The sequence below is a fragment of the Gouania willdenowi genome, chromosome 1, assembly GCF_900634775.1.
Source record: "Gouania willdenowi chromosome 1, fGouWil2.1, whole genome shotgun sequence".
In the NCBI taxonomy this organism is placed as follows: domain Eukaryota; kingdom Metazoa; phylum Chordata; class Actinopteri; order Blenniiformes; family Gobiesocidae; genus Gouania; species Gouania willdenowi.
In genome coordinates, this window is record NC_041044.1 from 31,659,273 (window position 1) to 31,681,979 (window position 22,707).

The 22,707-nt window shown below is 37.5% G+C and overlaps 2 protein-coding genes across 3 annotated transcripts; one reads left to right on the forward strand and one right to left on the reverse strand.

Annotated features, from left to right (window-relative positions):
• Positions 1–551: 551 nt before the first annotated feature.
• Positions 552–5,607, forward strand: ndufb7 (NADH:ubiquinone oxidoreductase subunit B7). The gene is made up of 3 exons (XM_028447405.1): positions 552–824; positions 3,602–3,770; positions 5,455–5,607. Exons 1-3 carry the CDS (start codon positions 713–715, stop codon positions 5,540–5,542), a joined length of 369 nt encoding a protein of 122 aa, XP_028303206.1. The 5' UTR covers positions 552–712; the 3' UTR covers positions 5,543–5,607.
• A 1,479-nt stretch (positions 5,608–7,086) lies between these two features.
• On the reverse strand, positions 7,087–20,105 carry tecrb (trans-2,3-enoyl-CoA reductase b). Of its 2 annotated transcripts, XM_028447392.1 has the most exons (12): positions 20,015–20,105; positions 16,184–16,234; positions 13,525–13,576; positions 13,359–13,403; positions 13,174–13,277; positions 12,232–12,347; positions 11,799–11,904; positions 10,426–10,498; positions 10,310–10,353; positions 9,801–9,858; positions 9,589–9,677; positions 7,285–7,723 (listed from the first exon to the last, which is right to left on the reverse strand). In XM_028447392.1, exons 1-12 carry the CDS (start codon positions 20,027–20,029, stop codon positions 7,550–7,552), a joined length of 927 nt encoding a protein of 308 aa, XP_028303193.1. In that variant the 5' UTR covers positions 20,030–20,105; the 3' UTR covers positions 7,285–7,549. The 2 variants fall into 2 exon arrangements, with proteins under 2 accessions (XP_028303185.1, XP_028303193.1); XM_028447384.1 differs by lacking the exon at positions 20,015–20,105 and having other exon boundaries at positions 7,087–7,723; positions 16,184–16,549.
• Positions 20,106–22,707: the final 2,602 nt, after the last annotated feature.

Below are 22,707 nucleotides of genomic sequence, written 5' to 3' on the forward strand. Positions count from 1 at the left end.
ATCGAACATTGGGGCTTTTTTTTTGTTTGTTTCACTTTTTTCACTAGTGAAAGAAAACGCAACAATGCAACAAGAAAATTGCTAAATGTATTCCATTTTTGGACCACTTTTAAAACATACTGACACTGTGGACCAGAAATACATAACTTAAGCAACACATTTCAGGTTGATCTGATTTTATCTTGTAATCATCATATTTCATCTTTTTGAGAAAATTGTTTGAAACTCCTTCCCTTTTTTCTGCTTCTACAAAGTAATAATAATAATAATAATAATAATAATAATAATAATAATAATAATAATAATAATAATAATAATAAATAAATAAATAAATTCCTAATGGACGTTTAAAATGCTTGTCATTAAAAAAAACAAGCTCATTTTAATCTAAGCTCTTGTAGCTCACACATAGACAAATGCTGTGACACAATAATGTACTCAGCATAATGAACGACGGACAGACATAAGCACAAACTGTGACAGATTTCGATTGTTTGTTGTTTTTTTTCTGACACAGCGGAACTGTTTTGCAAACGGACTGTTTTTCCAGACGTACACTCTTTAGTTACTTCCGGCGACAAACGGAAGTGCTAGCTTGGTCTTGTGGAGGTGACCGAATGGAAGAAATCTAAACACACTCAGAAACGTTAGTTTACAGCAGACATAGAGCGTTTTATTTCTCTGTCTGCGGTGTTTGGACACTGGTGAAGCAATGGGGGCTCACCTGGTTAGGCGGTACATCACGGAGAGGGACACCGAACCGGACCCGTCAAGGAAGTATGAGTTCGACCCGCATTTCGGCTTTGACGAGCGGAAGGAACGAGGTCAGTGAGCTGTTAGCGTTCAAAGCCAACCAGAAGGTCTGCTTTTCCCTGTGACAGCTGGATTCTGTCAGCACCACTCTGCAAAGCTGCAATTATGGACGTGTTCGGCCTGTTTACTCCAAACATGATTATTAATAACATAACAAACAATAACACAATAAATCAATGTGGAAAACACAAGGCAGATTAAAGTTATATCTAATTTAAATAATAGTTTTTCTGTACTGTTAAGTATAGCTGGGATGACATGCTTTTGTCCCAATTCGATTTTATTGCGATTCTTGGTTGGCTATTCTACAGTTATTGCGATTTAATTTTCTTACTTTCCCTCACCAAAAACAAAAGTGGAAACTTGCATTTCAAATGCCAGCCCAACATTTATTTCAGTTTTACTTAGAAGTGGACTACACTAAATATACAGTTAATCCACGACTAACAATGCCGGCATGGGAAAAGTTAACAAATTAAAATAAAAAAACTGATCTGGGGAGAAATATTAAGGGAAGGTACTCCTATTACGTAATACGTATCTATATATTAGCAGTCTATCCATATGAAAGATGACGTTTCCGGACCGTTTCTACATAAGCGTAACGTGCCTGTGCCAGGATGGCCTGGTGGTCTAAGGCAGTGTTTTTCAACCTTTTTTGAGCCAAGGCACATTTTTTTCATTGAAAAAATCACGAGGCACACCACCAGCCAAACATGTTAAAAAATGATACTCTGTAGCCTATATTAACAATATAGCCATTCTCATCAAAGTGTCTTGAATAGGAATCAAATAAACACAAAGAATAAAGGACTTTATCATCATTTGTATTTCTTCTTTCAAATAAAAAGTGCACTTAACATGTCCACTTCAAAAATACAGCTTGAACATAACAAATGAAACAACAATGTGGTCTTAAAGGTAGTAGAAAACGTCAAAGTGTTTTGCAAACTCTAATTCTGTCCAAAATTATTAATTACCAGGAATACAGAAATATCGTGCTTATTATGACAGAAGCAATAATATTTGGGAAAGATTTCACTGTTCTACATTAAAAATCAATGTAAATGACGCAACGTCAATTTATCCCCCCCTCAGCGACGCGACTTGCATGATCAAAGTTGAAAAATTTTAACTTTTTAAGCGACGTGAAGCGATATCTCCCGTCCTCCACTGTCTGTAGAGCGGAGGCAGCAGCCCCTCCCTCCCGCTCCCGCTCCCGCTTCAGTGCTGACGGCTGCAGCGGAGGCTGTTCTACTTCCTCAAAGTATCAGGTTCAAAATTAAAGCGGCAAATTTCTTTAAAACCACAGTAACTACTGATCAAACACATTCTGAGTGAAGTCATCCTTTAATATCTCCGTTAAGTTGATCATTTAACCGTAGAAGCGGAGCAAGAAGGAAAAAAAAAAGACGTCATCAACACTCTCTCTCTCTCTGTCTCTACCCTGTTACCGGGGCCACACACACACACACGCACGCACGCACACACACACGCACACACACACACACACACACACATAGCTCCCTAGTGATCGCGTCGCTGGAGCGATGAAATGATGGACTGACAAAAAAGCACCACTATGTGCAAACTACCGATCAGGGACGATTTAAGGCAACGGCATCGCTTCCGTCGCGTTCGGTGTGCACGCACCTTTAGTCACTACTGCAGCACGGACACTCGACAATGGTATATTATTTGCAGATAATAATTAATATGTTTTCAAAATTTTTTTTTAGACCAATTAGGTGAAATTGGATAATTTCCCACGGCACACCTGACGAGCTCTCGCGGCACACTAGTGTGCCGCGGCACAGTGGTTGAAAAACACTGGTCTAAGGAACCTGACTCAACAATTCTTCTTTCCGCTGCTGTGGGTTCGAATTCCACTTTTGACATATATATTTTTACATTTTAACTTATTTAACATGGCAAATTCCACCTTTAAAAATACATATACCAAAAAAACCAAAAAAAAAAAAAACATTTTAGGGTATTTACTGGGTTAGGGTTATGTTTAGGGTTAGGGTTTGGGCTAAAATAAAAGGGTTTTTGGGGTAGCTAAAAATAAATATGAGCTAAAGTAAAGCTGACGGAACTTTAAGGCACACGGTGCACCTATTACGTCACCTAAACTGGCCAATGAGGGGCGCTACGTACAGATAGACTGACAGTCAATATATACGTTTACGTATCAATAGCCACGGCCTAAAATAAAAGGGTTAGGGTTAGGGCTAAAATAAAAGGGTTAGCAGGGTAGCCAAAAATAAATATGAGCCGAAATAAAACTGACAGAACTTTTAGTCATATGGTGCACCTATCACATCACCGAAACTGGCCAATGAGGGATGCTTCGTAGGGATAGACTGACAGTCTATTAACACATATTACGTACTAAGAGAAAAAGAAAAACAAAAAAAAAACACACATATTACGTACTGATTTATTATTTGATATCCTTAACAATATCGCCATATGTCGTAAATCAAATTCTCCCCCACCCTTAGGGCTTAGACCATTTTTCAAAATAGTTTTATTTCATTTCAATATTTTCGGTGATCAGTATTCTGTATTATTTAATGAGGTTATACAACAGTGACATGACTACATTGGATTGAGAGCAGAAACCTTTAACTGCCAAATAGTTCATTAAGAGGTGAGTATTTGAGTTCTAATAGTTAACATATGAAACTATTTCAGTGTGATTCATTTCAAAAGAATCACACAGAATGACGGTGCAGTCCTTAGTTTGGATGATGACTAAAGGTGTGTTTTTGTTTTCTTCCAGAAATGGTGGCGACTCAGGAGCAGATGAATCTGGCCCAGCTCCCACTGGAGCAGAGGGACTACTGCGCTCATTACCTGATCAAATTCATGAAGTGCAAACGAGACAACTGGCCCAACTTCCTCGCCTGCAAGCATGAGCGACATGACTGGGATTACTGTGAGCATCAGGAGTAAGTGCTGCTCACACACAAACACTTTGAGCTCGGGCTGGGCAAAAAATAATAATGATTTCATTGATTTATTGAATTTGTAGATAATAGAAATTTTTATTTAGCAAATTCTAGTTTTAAAAAAACCTTTTAATTATTATTTTATTTTTTTCACCACAGTGTTTTCGGACTATTTCGCATTCCATCCTTATGGGTTACCGTAGCGCGATGTGAGCCAGCCCCCTCTTTGTTTACATTTGTTTACCCTTTGAGTAGGATATACAGTATGTGTGCCACAGGCATGTTTAATTTTTTATTTACATTATGCTGAGATGCTAAGGGAAAAGTGTATTGTTTTTTTAATTGTAATGTTATATGTTATAAAATATGTAGTTATCTGATTTCTTACTCAGAAAATTTAAGCTACTGTGAGGTCGCTGTTGCACTGTAGCTTAAACCTGGGTTAAAGCTTGAAATTGAATGACAGTCTCATTTACTTTTTATTTTGGGATTGTTCTATCAATTTTAACTCTTGAGGACAATCAAAGCAATAAAGTTGCACTTTTGACAATATATCTGATGTCTGCAGTCATTTTTAAGTGCATTGAAAAAAAAAATTGAAAGTCAAATCGAAACTCGAATTTTTCTTAGGCAAAATCGCCCAGCCCTACTTTGAGCTGCTCTTTGTAGGACATCCTACTTTGATTAAGATGACCCTCCCTCTGTTTACTCACCACTCACACAAACTTCAACACCTCATGTTCAATAACAACAGGTTAATAATAATAACAGGTTTTTCTTACTTCAGAACAGTGCAAAGTGTGTGGCGCAGTATGACAGGTGGGGCGAGACAAACTTTTCAATTTCATGCAAAATGCCTTTCTCAGATCAATAACACTAAGCAAAACGCCTACACACAAAGAAAGGAATGATGAGAAGCCTAAAAATGTAGCATTAGGGTTAGGGTTAGACATTAGACTGCATTAGATATGGACCAGCAACAAAATGTGACGTGGAATTTAAGTGCAAAAATTATGATTTAAAATAAAGCCTTTTGCCACAGATTGCAAACAATGTTCCCTTATTTCTTGTATTTTTGGCTAATTAACCATTAGTCATTAACTAACAGTTTTAAATTTGATTTTCATGCAGGTGATTAGTTGAATTAAATTTTTGAGTTTTAATTTAATTCTGAAATACTGTATGTTAGTTTTATTATGAAACATGATGTTACTTGTTCCGTTAGTTTAATAGATTTGAAAATGTATTTGTCAGGATTTTTTTTTGGGGGGGGGGGGGGGGGGGGGGCAATTGGCGTAGGTGGGGCTTGAAAGTTTGCCTTTGTTCAAAGTGGGGAACAACTAAAAAAGTTTGAGAACCACTCCTTTAGAACTACCATTACTACCTCGTTTCACTTTTTTTATACTAAAAAAAACGAAACACATTTTTATAACCAATAATTTCTGCAGTATTGGCTGACATTTTCTTTGGGATGTTATTGTTATACCTTATATATAGCTATATATAGCTAAACACATCCTGGAACAATATTATTCCATGTAAAGGATATCATGCAGCTTTAGAAGTTGAACAATGTCATGTCACGGTTGGTATTTGTGAAGTTTTAATTGCTACTTAAGCACTTTTTTTAATCCCATCTATCGTGTACTATGAGATGAACCCCTGCCTGTGTGTGTGTTCACAGCTATGTGATGAGAATGAAGGAGTATGAGAGGGAGAGGAGGCTGCAGCTGAGGAAGAAGAGAATCCAGGCTGAGGCTGAAGCTGCATAATCATTGACCTCCTGTGTAAATATCTGCTCCTGTTCTCAATAAAGAACATTTTCCTGAATTATAAAGTGCTGCTACATTCCTTAACCTCCAGAACACTAACGCCACCAAAGGAAATAATCCTCTCATTTATTATATTAGATATGGTGTAGGATTTGTGCACAACACAACTCGTGCAGTGTTTATACACGTAAATGTTTGAAAATAAATCGTTACAATTAGCACTTGCTTTTTTGTGCCATTTTCTGTGGATACAAAGACATTACAATGTCTATGGATATTACTGTCAAAATGACAAGGTTACAGGCAATATGAATGTTAGCAATGGGAATGCAGTGCATGCATCCTAATTGTGACAGTGGATTTCACTTTTTTGTATTTTACTAAAGCTTTAACAAATTGAAATACATTGGACCAGGGATTCTCAACTAGTGGGTCGCGGACAGCAGGTCAAAAATAAATGTCTCGTTGGACTTGTCTTGGAACTTTTCTTTTGACGTGTGTTTTGCATGGGAAAATATATAGATTTATCCAACTATAAAAGCAAGAAAGGCCTGTGTGTGTGCGCGGCAAGAATATCTCCCCGACGTGGTTTCTGTTCGACTTGAAACTGTGTCAACGGCTTCCAAATACCGAGTGTGTGCATCCGTTACTGTATTTTGGAGTTATTTGGTCATTTCAAAACCAATTTGAAATGACCAATCCACACTGTGGAACTTCTGTTAAACATTGTTTTAAAACACTGATGTCATCAAACGGGACATGAGGAGCGTCTGAGCCGCACGCACTACCATGACGACTGCTATAACTACTATTCTACAAATCACTTTCGGTTGTATCATGCCAAAAAAATTGACGTGCAGAGAAAGAGCAGAAACGTGAGGCAATGCGCCAGACATGTGATACTTAAGCTCACACTATATGAATACATACTTCCAACGGGCACTGTACTAGTGTTTTAAAGAAAGATGTTTTCAACATCTATTGAAAAAAAAATAAAAACTAGATGTGGTCGGTTGAATTCTGAAGAAAAGTTGGTCACGATTTAATGACATTGGCAAAATGTGGGTCCCAGGGTGAGATCAGTTGTTATCCACTGCATCAGACAATAAGAGGATTTATTTATTAAGTAATCTGTATATTACATACAGCTTAATTTAAATTGCAGATGTTTACATGACTCAACACCTGTGAATTCATTTAGTAATTTAGTCAGTAATATTATCCCTGTTGGGTTCAAATCCTCAACGACAAAAGCCACAAATAAAACTGATTCACAAATGTATATTTGCCAAGTGTTTCCCTTTTATGTAAACACACCATCAACAATTCTTTGGACAGTGATGGCGCCCCATAATTTCAGTTTCAGTCCCTAAAATGTCATGCTGATATTTTAGAAATCTGGTGGGATAAGCATTCTACAAAATATATTTAAATGTTCTGAAAGGACATGTTTTCTGATCAGCACATCCTTTCTGAACGACCAGCTTGTAATAATTAAAAAAAAAAAAAAAAAACAGAAGAAAAGACTATAAAGTGTTACCATCTTCACTATTTTTTTTTTTTTAATAAATTACTTCAGACATCAAAATTAAATTCTGTCATGGTTCCAGAGTCAAATGAGAGCAGCTGAAGCCATGCTGAACACTGAGCCCACAGTAAACTCATCAAAAACACTTCTTTTTTTTTTTGTTTTTGTTTTTTATAAATTCAGTACAAAGATTAATCAGATTCTACACAAGGAGCAGGTGTTAGGTAACCAGTAGCAACTATTTAGTCTGCCATAAAAAAAGAGAAAAATGTAGCATTTTACAGTTTTAACAGCAATTAACAAAAGTCAAAGGAACACGAAAGGTTGACATGGGGGACAGACAGAGACGAGCATTGATTTTCTTGTCAGTCAAATAAAAACCAGAGTGGCAGTAAAAGGGGGGGGGGGGGGGAGGGTAGAAAAGAGCACATATCATTTAGTGTTGGGGTTCTACGTGCAAACTGAGCGAGCTGACACGTCTACAGGATGAAGGGTAGGATGGGCGAGCGCAGAGGAGGGTAGTCTCTGAACTCCTTCAGGTAGCTGCGGTGCTTCCCTTTGGCCCAAACCGTCATCTGGATGAAACCCACTAGAGTGAAGAAGGCTACTGGGAGGCACTGGGTCATCAGGGTGAAGCCCAGCCAGGAGCCCAGCTGCAAGAGGAAAGGACATTCACCATGTCAGCAGATTAGAAGAACAGAATAGAATAAACCTTTATTTATCCCCAATGGGGATATTCACACGTTGCAGCAACACCATAGAATAACAAAAGTAAACAGTAAGAACAAAAATAAATACTAACATAGGATAATAGTGCAAATATACAACTGTGGGACAAACATAAATTAGAAAATGATAAAAATTAAATTTAAAGTAGAACTAAGTAACTTGCGCTTAGCACTCCCCCTAAAGATCCCTTTTGGTTATGTTACTGTCAAACACTCTGCCCCACCCCACCGCCTGCCCCACCCCACAACTACATGCGCACCTTTGCTCTCCCAAGACGATAACAACCATCACTGAAAAATCCTAATACAACAGTGACACTACGGGTGCTTTCACACATATAGTCCCATGTGAACAGTACGAGGAAGAGAGACAAGTAAAATAAATGAATGATGTGGGAGGGAGTGTGGGAATGTGTTTGTTTGTGTGCTGACAAAGCAGCTCTGAAAATGGATGGATGGACATTTGTGTGTGTGCTGCCTGATGGAGCGTTACAGTGTTGCAGTTATTTTTAACACAATTAATGAGTATATTTATTCATTAGACGAGTCTCAAACTAAAAAAACAATTAAGAGAAAGGGAAACACTTTAAGTTTTATACATAAGGCTGTCATTATTATGACATGCCACCTGTCATTAGCATTAATAAGGTGTCACGAAGGCTGTCATTAAGTGTCGTTTGTTACCCTAACCCCGCTAGATCCCTCCACCTAACCCAAAAATTGCCAACATAGCTCCAAAGGTGTCATAATTTAGTGAATGACACTTAATAACAGCCTTAATGACACCTTATTCATGCATTCTTTTTGTGTCTTTGGCTGCTGTAACATGTGAATTTCCTCACTGTGGAATAAAATAAAGGATAATCTAAAAAAAAAAAAAAAATGATAAAACACTTTTCACTGGTGGTATTTCAGTTTTTTTTTTTTTTTGTAAACACTGGGAATGACTGCAAAACAGGAAACATTAGGCTAGATGTGGACCAACAGAAGGTAGTTAGAGTCCCTAAATCTAAAAGGATGTAAATTAATGTCATTTAAAAATATGAGTTGAAACCACTAGAGGGCAGCAGTCACTGTTGTAGTACCAAATGAACGGAGGCGACCAATACAACAGAGACCTTTCCAACACAAACCTGATCCTTAGTGACAGGAAACCAACTCTCTAAACAGAATTACAGAATTGGCTGGGACAGAACTCCACTACACTGTACGTGTCAAACTAAAGGCCCAGGGGCCAAATCCGGCCCTTTAGAGCATCCAATTCGGCCCGCGGGAGAGAGTAAAAATGAAAGAATACGTCAATCGTTGCGTAAATAACCAAATAATTGAGTTCTACATATCTCAAATAAAAAAAAATATGATGAAACTCCAATACATTTGCAGGGGCTTGCAGTTTTTCCGTGCTTTTATCACATAACTGGAGTCATTTTCAATCACAAATTGTCTAAAAAAACTCTCAATTTTTCTAAAATTCTGTAATTTTCCCCAAACAATCCCACAAAAGTCCTTAAAAGTACATGAAAATTGGTCACAAAGTGAAGATCATGTGGGACTGATATTGAAAACTTGGGCACAATGATGCTAAAATTAGCCATGCACTAGATACTCCTGTGTCCTATTCTGAATTACATTTAAAAACTAATTTTACCTTTTTACTATCCATAATAATCCTTTTTTTGGTCTTGATTCTAATGTAATGTATAACATAACATTTTTATAAACCATATAAAATGTTTCTAATATTAGATGGTCCCTCTAACTATTATCCCCTCCTTCTCGTAGATAAAGACCTCGTATGTGTAGTTGGGACAGGAGACCAGCAGGAAGATCCAGGTGAACGGGTTCTTGGTTGGATAGGGAATCTTCCGGGTTTTTGAACCTGTGTTTTATGACAAATTGTAAATAAGGTTTTTAAAGAAAATTACAAAAAAATACAGACAGTGTTCTGATAGACTTTGTGTTTGTGTTGAGAGCAGCAGCAGCATGTGGTTATTGGGTTTACCTGGTGGACGGAGGTTTCGAAGGGCGATGTGAATGGAGAAGTTGCCGATCTGACAGAACTAGAAAAGAAAACAAGCAAACTAAACGGTCAATTGATCCAATGAATTAGGTTTTTAAGCAATAATAATAGATATTAACACTTTCTTAAAAATGACTTAAAACGCTTGAAGGACCAAAACTGAAAACAAAAGTAAAATGTCTTCAGAAATGGTCGAATACAAACTAAATTCATGTACAGAAACATAAATATTAAACTTCTATTGAAACAAAGAACGAAAAAGAGAGAGATTTTAAAATATCCAATGGAAAAAAAGGTTAAAATTCTAACTTAAATGTCTTGTTTTCTTCAGATTAATCAAAACCCCAGATATCAACCAATCCTCAATATTCACAGGTATTAAACCTGGATTACCCTAGTCTCAAAAACTATAATTCATTATCACATTTTTTTTTTAAAATATCTTTACGAGAAAGAAAAAACCAAGCTGGTTAAGTGTGAGTTGCTCTTACCAGGAATAGGATGAGGGCGAGTCGGATCTGCTGCTCTCCATAAACTGAAACACAGTGGAATGCAGTTACTGTGTGTGTTTAAAGCAGCTTTAAATGTGCAGTGCACTCAGACTTACTGGGAGGTGTGTACAGTGGGTGGTTGATGTAATACGCCATCCATGCTGCAAAGCCCCAGTAATAAGTGCAGTTCTGACACATGAAGAGAACAACACAGCTGTAGTGACCAATCACTTACATTCATTACCAACATTTTTATAAGATTTACTTTTAGTCATTTAAGGTTTCTGGAAAATGTGACTTCTGTCCAGTGTTGGGGTCAATTACATCTTCAATTATCCATGTTCAATTATAACTCAATTACGATTATGTTGACGGACATTTTTTCCAATTACAATTGTTCTTTCCCCCTGAAAGTCAATTAGAATTACATTCTCAATTACCAAAGTTCAATCACAATTACTGAGCCTTTCATAAATAAGCCCATAAAACAAACTTCCTCTTGTGTTAGCATCTCTTACGATCAGTTTTAATATTTTTGATGTGGGTGTATGAACCTTTTTTTCAGTCAATAAACCCCTCGAATTGAATTTTTTTAAACACTATATTGATCCTTAAGAGAAGTGACAGGTAAACTTGATGTTAAACATATTTTAATAATTGTTAATTACATGTGTAAGCTACAGAACTGTAACGTGGTTCCCCAGTTTTCTGTTTAATTCAATTATAAATGACGTAAATTTCCGTGTCAATTACAATTAGAAAGTCAATTATCTGAACTCAATTACAATTCAATGATGATTGCAAAATAATTGCATTTTTGTTTTTCAATTATGTTTTTTTTTTTCAGTTACAATTACAATTTGAATGATGTCATAATTGTTATGAGTTATCAATTACGCTATCACAATTATAACTGACCCTGACCCTGCTTCTGTACAATGACTTCTTACTCTTTTTAATTTGGGATGGCAAAACCTAAGAGACCGATTATGACCATTCTCCTTTGATTTTGTGTAGGGGGTCCCGATTCGATCATGATATTGGATATTGATCCATTTTCAGCCAGAAAACAAATATCGGATTTTATCGGACTGCATCTAAAATCTCCAATATGAGTGCTCTGATATATCAGGATCTTATAGAATACTGTAGATATTATGTTGAAGGTTAAAATGTATGTAACCAATTGGTTAATAATAAATAAGTCAGTTTTTCTCATACCTACTGTTGCTGACTATTGTTCTCTGTTTGAGTAACATCGCCTTTTCTAACATTCCACACAACAAAATAAGTAATAAATGTATGTATGATTCGTGCTGATATCGTATCAGATCGATATCGGTCAATACTCAAGGCTACAATATCAGTATTGTATCGAAAGTGAAAAAGTTGTATCTGGACATCCCTAATTTTGTGCGTATAGAAATCAAATCTAGAGCTTTGCTAATGCTGCATGATTAAACGTTGCAGCTAATTGGATGCACCTCACCTTAAAGATGTTGCGTAACGGCATGGTTCCATGAGAGAAGCGATGCACAAACAGGGTCTCCAGGAGCCTCTTCATGTAGTGGAACGAGTGGCACATACAGGCCAGACTGGAAAACCAGAGATCACATAGAGATCAAGAACATTTCCAGAACAAAGTGTTCTTATTCTGGCACAGGAGTTTCTCGTCTCGACAGACTATATTAGGTCGTCTCAAATGTTGATTTGTGTGGTTTCTCAGTTTAGTGTTTAGCCATTAGTTTGTTAGTCTACACAGAGTAGATAAAAATATTCTATTTTCTACCAGAAATAGGACAAATAGAGCAGATCTTCACTTTTGATGTATTATCCTATTATCAGTTTGATTTTATCAACAACCAAAAAACCAACCTTTGTTTCCCTTTAAAAAACTAGAATGGAATGCTGAAATCACTCACTGTACAACCCAGTGTTTACTGGTGGTGAAGTCGTATTTGGGTGCATAGATGAAGGGAACTCTGAAGTAAAACATCAAGTAGATGACGAGAGGACCAGTGTACTCAGTCAGAAAAACCTGGGAGACAAAAGTGTAGACGTGAATCAAAAAATGTTTTAGATCTGCTAAAACTACTCCATGTTGATGATGCAGTATAACCACCTTGTGTCTTGTTGCTGTGTGTAGTCCTGTGTGACATTTAAGAGGGATTCCTCTCTTTCAGTCAACAACTATTTTAAACAACCATGCGATTTAATTACGTTCAGTACATCTGGTATCACTAAAAACATACTTGATTTGTTTTCTTCTTCTTGGTTTTTAAAAAAATATTTTATTTTTTTTTTTTTTACATATTTCAACATAAACAATTAAACCTGAAAGTTTGTCTTTTTAAAAAATGCAAACATGTACATTATAATTTGTATGGAGGGTATTTGAGAGCTTGTTTTGCATTGTTTGTCCATACTGCTTTTTTCTCTTTTTTCCTTTATTTTTATATGTTCGAAATAAACTAAACTAAACTAAATATGAAAAAAAATTATGTTACTTTTGATTAGGATGGGTGTTTTGTTAGTTTTTTTTGTTTTTTTTTTTAAATCAATCTCATATCTCTTCTACAACTGCTGCTACAGGGTTTGAAATGCTTGTTCTATCTAGCCCTGTCTTACCCTCTTCCATACTGATCTTTTTTAATGATAATAAAAAAACACTTCTAAACTGTAGATTTTGTTACAAACTGATTTCTTCCTCAAAGAAACGTGTTAAAAGGAACTTTTCTCCTATTCCGCTCTTCCTTCCTGTGCTCTGGCTCTTGCAGCCTGCTACATGCACTGTAGCTGTGGCGGCACAGTGTCCCCCCCAAGACTGGACATGGTCCATGTTCATGTTCATGTGGTGTACTCACTGTGACCCAGCTGATCTGAGAGCCCAGGTCCCTGAAATAGAACGTTGCCGTGGTTCCCACAGGAAGATGCTGCAGAACATCTTCATCCTTCAGAGACTTCCCCTCTGTAACACACAGATTACTATAGTTCCTCTATTTTTTATTTTTTTTCAGGTTTAGTGATGAATATTCACACTTAGACATACTTGGGTCAAGACGAATGGACTGTCTGGCCGGATACCACTGAGGATCTGAAACATACATAAATATACAGTAAATGGTGATTAATCATTACATTAACCTGATTTTTTCAATGACTTCCTTTAGTTGGATTTATGAGGCTTCAGATGACTAAGCAGAAATGTCACTCACGGTTCTTGTGGAACATGGACTTGATCTCCCCGATTGTGGCATTTGGTTCGACCTGCAAATAACGCCACAGTAAATAAGAGCGATGACGTTCACACTCATGCACACAAAGGGCAGATAATAACCCTGTTTTTCCATGCATGATGATGATCAACAGTAAATTTAGCCTCGGCAGCGGCAGCTACACATTCCCCTGTCGACGGGGGTTCATTTGGCAGCTGATATTAGGGAGGTGGCACTAACCCACAGACAAATCACTGCAATCTAAACTCAACTAAATGCAATCATGGTAGATCTGTGGACAACACAAGGTCAAATATGGACTCAGTGTGGAGTGAATGTCCGTTAACTTGTTACAGTCAGAACAAATGTTGTGCAAGCTTACAGTTGATTTAGCACTACATTTCTTTGACAATTTTTTTAATGGATCTCAACAAGGTCTACTAAAAAAATAAAGTGAAAACAAACCATATTGTTGCACTTCAGGAATTTTAATTTGAAGCAATACTTATATTATGAAAGTGCAGGAAGTTCTCCCAACTGTTGTGGCAGTTTAGATGAATGAGATGGAGTCAAGCTTTAGGGTTGCTGGTCAGATGCAGGCACAGGGTTTATTTGGTCAATGGGTTCTGGGGAACAGACTGGTCTGGGATTCAGAAGTAAACAAGCTTTCAGCGTGTGTGCCTCCTCAGTGAGTCTGCTGCTGTTCGGTTCTCTCAGTGTTATGTATGTTACCAATAGCGCTAGTCATAACATAGCGGAGCCTCCTCAGACGGAGACCTTGGTGAATGCTATCAGGGTACAATGGTATCTGGTCTGCTTAGGACCGTCTGACCAGAACTGACCAGGAGAGTTCTGTAATTACACATTATTTGAGCTGATACTAGATCAGTAGAACTAGATCACCTACAGAATACAACAAAGAAACTAAATTAAGATTGTTCAAAAAATGTGGAAACCTAGATGAAAACATCACTGTCCAAATAGCAGACAGACACAGACACACTAATTCTTACAAATAATATTTCTAAAGCCAATTCAGCTAAAATGTAAAATAAGTTGTGCTAAATGGTTGTTTCTTCCAATAATAATGTTGTTTAAAACACTTTTTTTTTTTTTTAAAAAAAAAAAAAACAGTCTCCTGGACACCAAATCTGAATCGTCAGCCACTAAGGCGTCAATTACAAGCTTGTGTTTTCCTCAGACTGTGTGGGCTGTGTGAGGTCTGAGACGTGACTTACGTGCACATGGTGCTGAAGACCACGAGCCATTTTCAGCAGGATTACATCCCTCAAGTGGGAATCTAAGGACCCACCCCCGACCCCCGACCCCCTCCTGCTCTTAGAACAGAGTTCACTCCCTCTATCGTGCTCACACAAGGCGACTCAAACAGAAGGTGTGAGATGTCATTTACTCTGTTAATGTGGGTGAGGGACCCTGGCACCCGACAGGTTCTGTGTTCAGGTCTGAAGTCTAAAGTTAGTGTCCTGCACAAATGTGTGAACATTGTTGATAAAGATGACATCAAACCAACAAGTAAAAACAGATTTCACCCTGGCAAGGTAACTTTTGGTCAACTTGGCCAGAACTGTTTAGATCGCAAATGAAAATCGATACACCTCATTTTGTATGGCCAACAAAGCAGAAAGACACGACAAATTCACAAAATTAGCCAAAAAACCACAAAAGGACAACAAAACTACAAAAAGGATAACAAAAATACAAAACTACTCCAAATATACACATCTCCATCTGTTATGATTACGGCGTGCATCATTGATTGTGTGCGCAGGTTTAATCCCATCCAAATAATAATATTTAATACGCAGACCAAGTACAGTTGTGATGTAGCAAAGAGGATCTCTGTGAAACGTGCGCTGACAGTCTGAAACCAGATTTAAGCTGCTGATACGCAGCAATGTGTCAGACTGCCGTGTGATCAGCGTTGACAGAGGGTGACACGTAACTACAGTGTCGACTCGACACATCAACAAAACACAAAAAAACGATTTAGTGCTCAGATGTATTAAAAAACAGGCGCTCCGTTTGGCGGTGACCGGGGCTTTTGCTCGTGTCATCACAACGTCCTGTTTCAGTCTGTTTTTTTCGGTGAGAAAATTGTTTCAGTGCACTTTTGGGCCATTTTCAGACAAACTAGAGGCTGGAATTTCAGTGCATCACTAGTGGAAATAGAGCATTTATTTCTCTTCTGTAACTATTTCTGAAGCAAAACATTTAAATACAGCTATAGCGAGACAGACACTGCAGACACTAAGTATTGAGGTTACACAGTAGGATGTCCTGCTGCAGTATACAGCTTCTGTTCATCCACAGTATTTGTTGAAAATGACTCCCCTTGTGCTGTGTTGCATGAATTGAAGACAATGACTGTCAGTGTGTGTTAGTGTGACGGATGAGCTTAAATGACACCCACCCACCCACAGAGAAGCAGTTAAAGCAACAGTGGCTCCGTCACATTCTAGAAAACACCTGGCACACATTAACATAAGCCCTGATGTAATCCATCTGTCCCATTGAGGAAACATGCACAAAACACAGCACAAGGATGACAACAGGCAAAACGTTGACTTCTGATAGAGTACTGAAATATGAATCATAATGTAAACAAGTAGAAAACACATGGAAATAAATTCACTCTCACCTTGTCCAGGAAGCAGAGCTTATCCTTCGTCTTTGCATCCAAAATCTCCACCTCAAAGAAAACAACAGCTTTTTTAGCTTTTTTGGCAGGTTTGCGTTTTGCTGGGGGCTGACTGGGCACCGGTGCCACTGCAGCCCCGTTAGCAGTCTTTTTACTACCGGTGGCCTCCAATGCAAGGGCATCCATGTCCACAGTTCTCCTCCAGCCTCTGGGCTCACTCCCTTCTTCCTCAAGCTCGCTCCCACCCTTACCCTGTGACTCCCACCTTACCCTGTCACTCTCTAGCTCAACTCTGTCTAATCCATGCCAAGTCGGAGCGAAACTCAGCTGTGGAAATAAATCTGTCTGCTCCCCTAAGCCCTTCCTCCCTCCCTCTCTCTCTTTCCTCTGCTATTCCTCTGCACTTGCTGCACTGCTTTATATAACTACCAACCAACCCCTGCTGCGACAACATATGCCACATGTGTATGAACGCTGGCATGCACAGGAATGCCCAGTATTCCCAGTGGCAAGCTGTCAGCTTCGTAAATATACTTCTGGGGTGGGCTTTCTGTGCACGGCTGCGGTGAGTCGGGTCTGACTGACACCTTCTCCATAAAACCGACACCAGTCGACTTCAGCAGCAATCTCAGCTCTTAGCTAATTGGGGAAGACGTGCAATACCAGACTGCACCGCTCCTTTCCTAGTTGGACCCCCTCGTTTTTCCCCCTACCTAAATATAAACATATCCCTCTCGCTGCATTGCCAGCCCTATGCTACAATGTCACGCTAGATGCTACAATGTGTTTAGCACCTGACAACAACTCTAAATGCAACTAATGTGATTTATTTTTAATGTTGAACCTCAGAATTCAATCCAAAGACGGACATGTTTTAAATGTTATACAGTGTTGATAATACCCTAAATTGGGAATATTTAATCTGCCATTCATTGTAAAATGATTCCTAATACTGAACCTCGTCATGGGCGGGATACAGTTTCTTTCCCAAATAAAAGCCAACAAGTGGCCACTGGAAGGTTCCAGACCAAACCTCGAATGTTGGGCCATACACAATGAACGCAACAAAACTCCACATCTTTGAGAGGTGTTGGAGTTCATAGTATTACGAGTTAAGATTATGCTATAAAAAACACTTTTGGATTCATAAATGGATGAATACTCCATTGTTTTTAATGGTTCCAAAGTTGGTTGATGGATTTTTTATGAAGAAGATTGTGTCACTGTATTTTTTTAATCAACATCTTTAGTATTATTCTTAAGATTTTTAAAACATTTTTTTTTTTTAAATTTAAGCTTTTTACAATATGCCATATATAGTCTTTACTGTGATTGCATGCACCATTTAAACACCGTGATTTAAATGTGTGGTAGATTTGTGCTCAATGAATGCACCTTGAGGTATTAAACCATATTATTATTATTATTTGTGTAAAATAGACTATTGGTCAAAAGGGGAAAAAAAAGTTGATAGAAGTTGAAAATCAATGACCAAATTTGGCATCCTCAAAAAAAAAAAAAAAAAAAAAAATCTAAGAGCAAACAACAGAGTTCATGCTGCTTTGATTCCATGTTTGCACTGGTCATTTTATAGTTAGCTTAAGGTTAGCTTTGTTTTCATGAACCCCTTCTTTCTGACTGTTGTAGTTTATGTGGTACCAATGAAACAGTGGCATCTATATACAGTAAAACATACACGACACATGACACTGGCATTAAGACGTCAGGGAAACAAAACCAACTCGCTCTCTGTGCCAGGCATCCAAGACTCTCAGTCCCACCCCCATATCCAGCCAGTCTATATAAAACTAAAGGCAGAGACCAGGCAGATTTTACACTGCAGAGGCACAAGCCAGAAGGGTGAAGCTTTAATTTGCAATAGTGGATAATAAATAAGAGCACACATTGCTCAACTTGTTTCTCTTGCTCCAAGGTAAGACATTATCTAAAGGTGAGGAAGGTGGTTTCTTGTATAAAGTTGTTCTTCTGTTTGCTGTTGGATTTACACACATATCTCCGTTTCAAACTTTCCTCAATTACTTTTTGGTGCTCACCCATTTCCTTGTCATCATCACCGTGTCACTTTACACATTTCTGTTTCTTTTACGTTTTATTAGCTTTCCCTAATGGACTGAACTGTGGAACTGTATTACGTGTGCTAAACATGCTAATACAGCTAATGTGTGGAGTGAAAGAATAATCCCTTAATTCTGTAAAGCAACTTTGAATCCCAAAAAAGCACTATATAAAATTGATGTATTGTTATTAACTATTCTTATTAATTACATTTATACACAGCAGAAATACGCCAAAACAAGCACGCACTAAGATTGCGCATGAGCTTTGACATCCAGTCTTTGGCTACACATGCTAAAGCTTGACATTAGATTACCATGTTTTAGTTTTATAGTGACAAATATGGGGGAAATGTGCGATATTGTCCCAAAACATGTCGGTGTGGGTTTAGTCCACGTCATATTGCTATTTATATTTTAGAAGTAAAGTCTTTCTTACTATGTCAGATTTTGCGCAAGAACTGACATTACCATATTTCTGATCACACACTTACGAAGACAAATTGCATGAAAATATGTGACATTTTCCCAAAACATGCATGTGCACGTATATCCAGTGTCAAAATGCACGTTCCGCAAAAAAAAAAAAAAAAGCCATCTGTTTTCCACGATCACGGAAAGTTGGAGGCCTAATAGTTTTTCCATGAAGGTTGCACTGTCTTTTCAGTGTCTTGAGAATTGTCAAACTATGACCAAACTCTTAAAGTCTGTATGTGGTACAGTATTTTGACAACAAAAACACATCAACTCCAATAAGAAAAGGCTTGACGTTTGCTTGATTTTAAAACATTTTTAAAGACAAATTTTGCTGCATTAGTGGAAGAACTTTTCCACCATGCTCAAAGGCATGTAATCCAGCAGTCTCGTCAGTTTCCTGCTTGGCGAGCACGGACTCATCATTTTTCTCAGAGAGAAGCATTTCAAAACGCTACATAGAAATACATACAAATATTATTTATTTATTTTTAAAGAACGTCTGCTTAGGGGCATCTTAAGTGCTGTCTCGATTTGAGTGCAAGGCTAATACACGTATAAGAATAAATGAATAAATGTATGGTTACTATCAACCATTTACGTAAAATCTTAAAATTAATAAATACAATCCTAAAAAAAAAAAAAAAAAAAAGGAGAGTGGGGAACCTAACAGTCACTGCTGGATTGCATTCGGTCAGGCTTTATTTTAGAAACCGTCAGGTGATTTTTAATCAATTTATGTGCTTGGATGTAAGTTTTTTTTGTTTTTGTTTTTTTGTTTTTTAAAATCACGTCATTCCCAGATAGCAGATGCAGAGATAGGCCACACCAACCCTTTGCACTGTTGGGAAAGAAGATCATGCCTGCAGTGACTCACTCCAGCCAGAGAGGGCGATGTTGTTAAGCTTTATCATCTTCTATATCAGACGAGGAGGATTTCAACGCTCTGACTGACATGTCAATTAAATGTTATATTAGGTTTCATACACCTTTGGGGGATTATATTTGATTTAACTACTTTTGCCTTTCTTCACTTGTCGATCAGCCAATTAATTGTGAATGTAACCAGAACAGGCCACAAGACTGCGGTGACAGCGGACAGTCAGTGACAGGCGGCGGTGCTGCTGCTGCTGCAGCCCGCACGGAAAATAATTTACGTTCAAATCTTTGCATAGGACATTACAAACGTAGTCAGTACTTTTGTGATTCTTTGGTGAATCTCAACCATAATTCCTTAATTATATTAGAGCCGTATTGGGCACAATCCATGGTCAACACTTACCTCGTAATGCTTCATGTTGGCAGCTTGCACTTCTTCCTTAAATCCTGGATGAGTGACGTGGCAACATCCAATCAGCGGAGAATGAGGCGCCTGCCGATGACGCGGTGGGCGGGCCTTGTATCCTCCCACGACCAATCAACGAAGGGATCGGACTGATAAACCCGCCCTCACTGAAGTGATTTAGCCAATATAATTCGAGCTGATTTGTATGGAAGCCCGTTTCCGCCACAAAAAAATAAAAATAAAAAATCACCAAGGAAAGTCATAATTATGAGAAAGAAAGTCATAATTATGAGTTAGTAAAGTCATAATTATGAGTTAGTAAAGTCAATAAAGTTTAATAGGTGTTGCAGATTTGTTAAAAAAATTTACATAAATAAATAAATAAAATATGAATGACAAAATGTATGTATTTTTCTTTGACTTTCTGCATTCCACTTAAACTAAACAGTATTTTTTGGGTGGGTCTGGTGGGATTAGTTCCACCAATCAATCCAACAGTACCATACCTGAAAAACTGGTTTTCCTTACGCAACCACCAAGAGTTTGGCATACATACGTCTATTAGGTACTTTGCAATGAGCAAGTTTTTCTTGGAACTGAAACAACCAAGTTAATTTTTAGCATTAACAATAATTGTCAACCCTAAAACACCACAGGGTATTTTCATATAGTATACTTTTGCTTACTGTATTTTTACATCTATTTTGGTCTGCCATGTAATGAAAATATGGATTGATTTATCCAAAGAGGAGAGAGTGAATCTTAATTGTGAGAAATTACTCAGGGTGGGCTAGAACGTGTCTATTTGTACGGTTGCCTTATGGACAACCCCTGGCGCTATTGGTACGATAACCGAAGTACACGTGCGAAGCATCTTAGGGTTAGGTTTAGGTTATAACCCTATATCACAACAATTTTTAGGGTTAGGTTTAGGGACCTTATCACGTGACCTGAACTGGCCAATGAGGGACGCTGCGTACAGATAGAATGTTGGTATAGTGCGGATACCACTGCCTTTTTTTAAATCTATTTTGGTCTGCCAGATAATGAAAATATGGATTGATATATCCAAAGAAGAGAGAGCGAATCTTAATTGTGAGAAATTACTCAAGGTGGGCTACGAAGTCAGTGTAAGGATAAAGAAGTGGTCAACAAGGCTGCATTAAATACCACAACCCCAGAGGCCTACCCCAGAGAAATGAGAGAAGACGGACTCAGGAGGAGAAAATAATTACATAAAAGACTTGGTCCAAGTTATACGTTCAATCAATGTAGCAAGTTTTATGTTCCACCTTAAAGGCGGCAACTGAAATTGGGAGCTGCTCCAAGGTAAGACATTATCTAAAGGTGAGGAAGTGAGGAGCCTGATAGCTGAACGCTCTGGCTCCTGTTTGACTTTCAGTCTGATTCGCGTTGCCTTTAATTTTACATAATTTTTTAAAAATACTTTTTTTTGCAATAATAATAAACAGTATGTCATTTTCACAGACAACTGTCATCAAAAGTATTCTGCATTTTTTTTTTATAGAACAAAACAAACCAAAACAGAACAAAGACACTAATGAACAAAACAAAAAAAAAGGGGGGGAAGCAAAGGTTTAAAAGACATACATAAAAGGAAATTGGGGATAAATAAGAAGTGTAAGTGCCTTTTTGTCACACATTTTTTGATGAAGATATGTAATTGTCTAGTCTACTTAGTCTATTTTCAGAGTAAATTTTATTCATTTTTTGCAAGTTATCTCTAACTTTTAATCATCATCTAAAGTTTGCTCTACCATTCTCAACCAAAATGTATTTTTTTTGGGTGAAATGTCTTGTTTCCATGTCCTTGTCACCTGCTTCATGGCTGTAACACACAAAACATGTAAGAGTGGGACATCCGCCTTGTTTATTATTAATGATAAATGTATTCCCAAAAGGTTTTCTAGTTTCAGGTTTTTGATTTAGTTCAAAGATATTTGTCAGTACCTTCTCAACCTCATTCCAGAATTTGCTCAGAGTAGGGCATTTAAGAAACATATGTACTGTATATAGTTTGCTTTTTCCTCTCCACACCCTCTCCAACATTTAGTGAGTATTTTTCTCATTGATCGGGTGTGATAAAGTACCTCATTCTCACCTTCCGTCCATATTCTCCAGTATTTGGAGAAAGTTTCCTTGCAGGAGCTTTTTATATTCGTCAACCTCAATGTTAATATCTAATTATTTTTCAAATTTTTCTCTTACCTTGTTTTCAACTAAACATTGCTTTTGTAATATTTTATAAATATTGGGGGAGATTTCCTTTAGTTTTTTTTTTTAATCTATTTTGTACCAAATACTCTAATGTGTCATATATATTAATTTATACATAATTGAACATTTAGCAGACAAAAAAAGTGTAATTGCAATTATTTGGGTTATTTTCTTCTTCTGATTGAAAATATTTATTTTTGATTGAAGTAAACTTTTTTGATAGAAAAAGTCTTCTTCTTCTTCTTCTTCTTCTTCTTCTTCTTCTTCTTCTTCTTCTTCTTCTTCTTCTTCTTCTTCTTCTTCTTCTTCTTCTTCTTCTTCTTCTTCTTCTTCTTCTTCTTCTTCTTCTTCTTCTTCTTCTTCTTCTTCTTCTTCTTCTTCTTCTTCTTCTTCTTCTTCTTCTTCTGTGTAGTTTTATGTGATAAGTTTCCGACAGCCGTGAAGGCACCACT

Excerpts from the sequence above, each read along its gene's own strand:
- tecrb (XM_028447384.1), bottom strand. The coding sequence starts at position 16,369 with ATGGATGCCCTTGCATTGGAGGCCACCGGTAGTAAAAAGACTGCTAAC. Across the intron at positions 9,859-10,309 it reads TCGCCCTCATCCTATTCCTG|TTCTGTCAGATCGGCAACTT; the intron begins GTAAGAGCAACT and ends TTTCTTTTCTAG. Across the intron at positions 9,678-9,800 it reads TCGAAACCTCCGTCCACCAG|GTTCAAAAACCCGGAAGATT; the intron begins GTAAACCCAATA and ends CATAAAACACAG.
- ndufb7 (XM_028447405.1), top strand. The coding sequence starts at position 713 with ATGGGGGCTCACCTGGTTAGGCGGTACATCACGGAGAGGGACACCGAA. Across the intron at positions 825-3,601 it reads TGACGAGCGGAAGGAACGAG|AAATGGTGGCGACTCAGGAG; the intron begins GTCAGTGAGCTG and ends GTTTTCTTCCAG. Across the intron at positions 3,771-5,454 it reads GATTACTGTGAGCATCAGGA|CTATGTGATGAGAATGAAGG; the intron begins GTAAGTGCTGCT and ends GTGTGTTCACAG.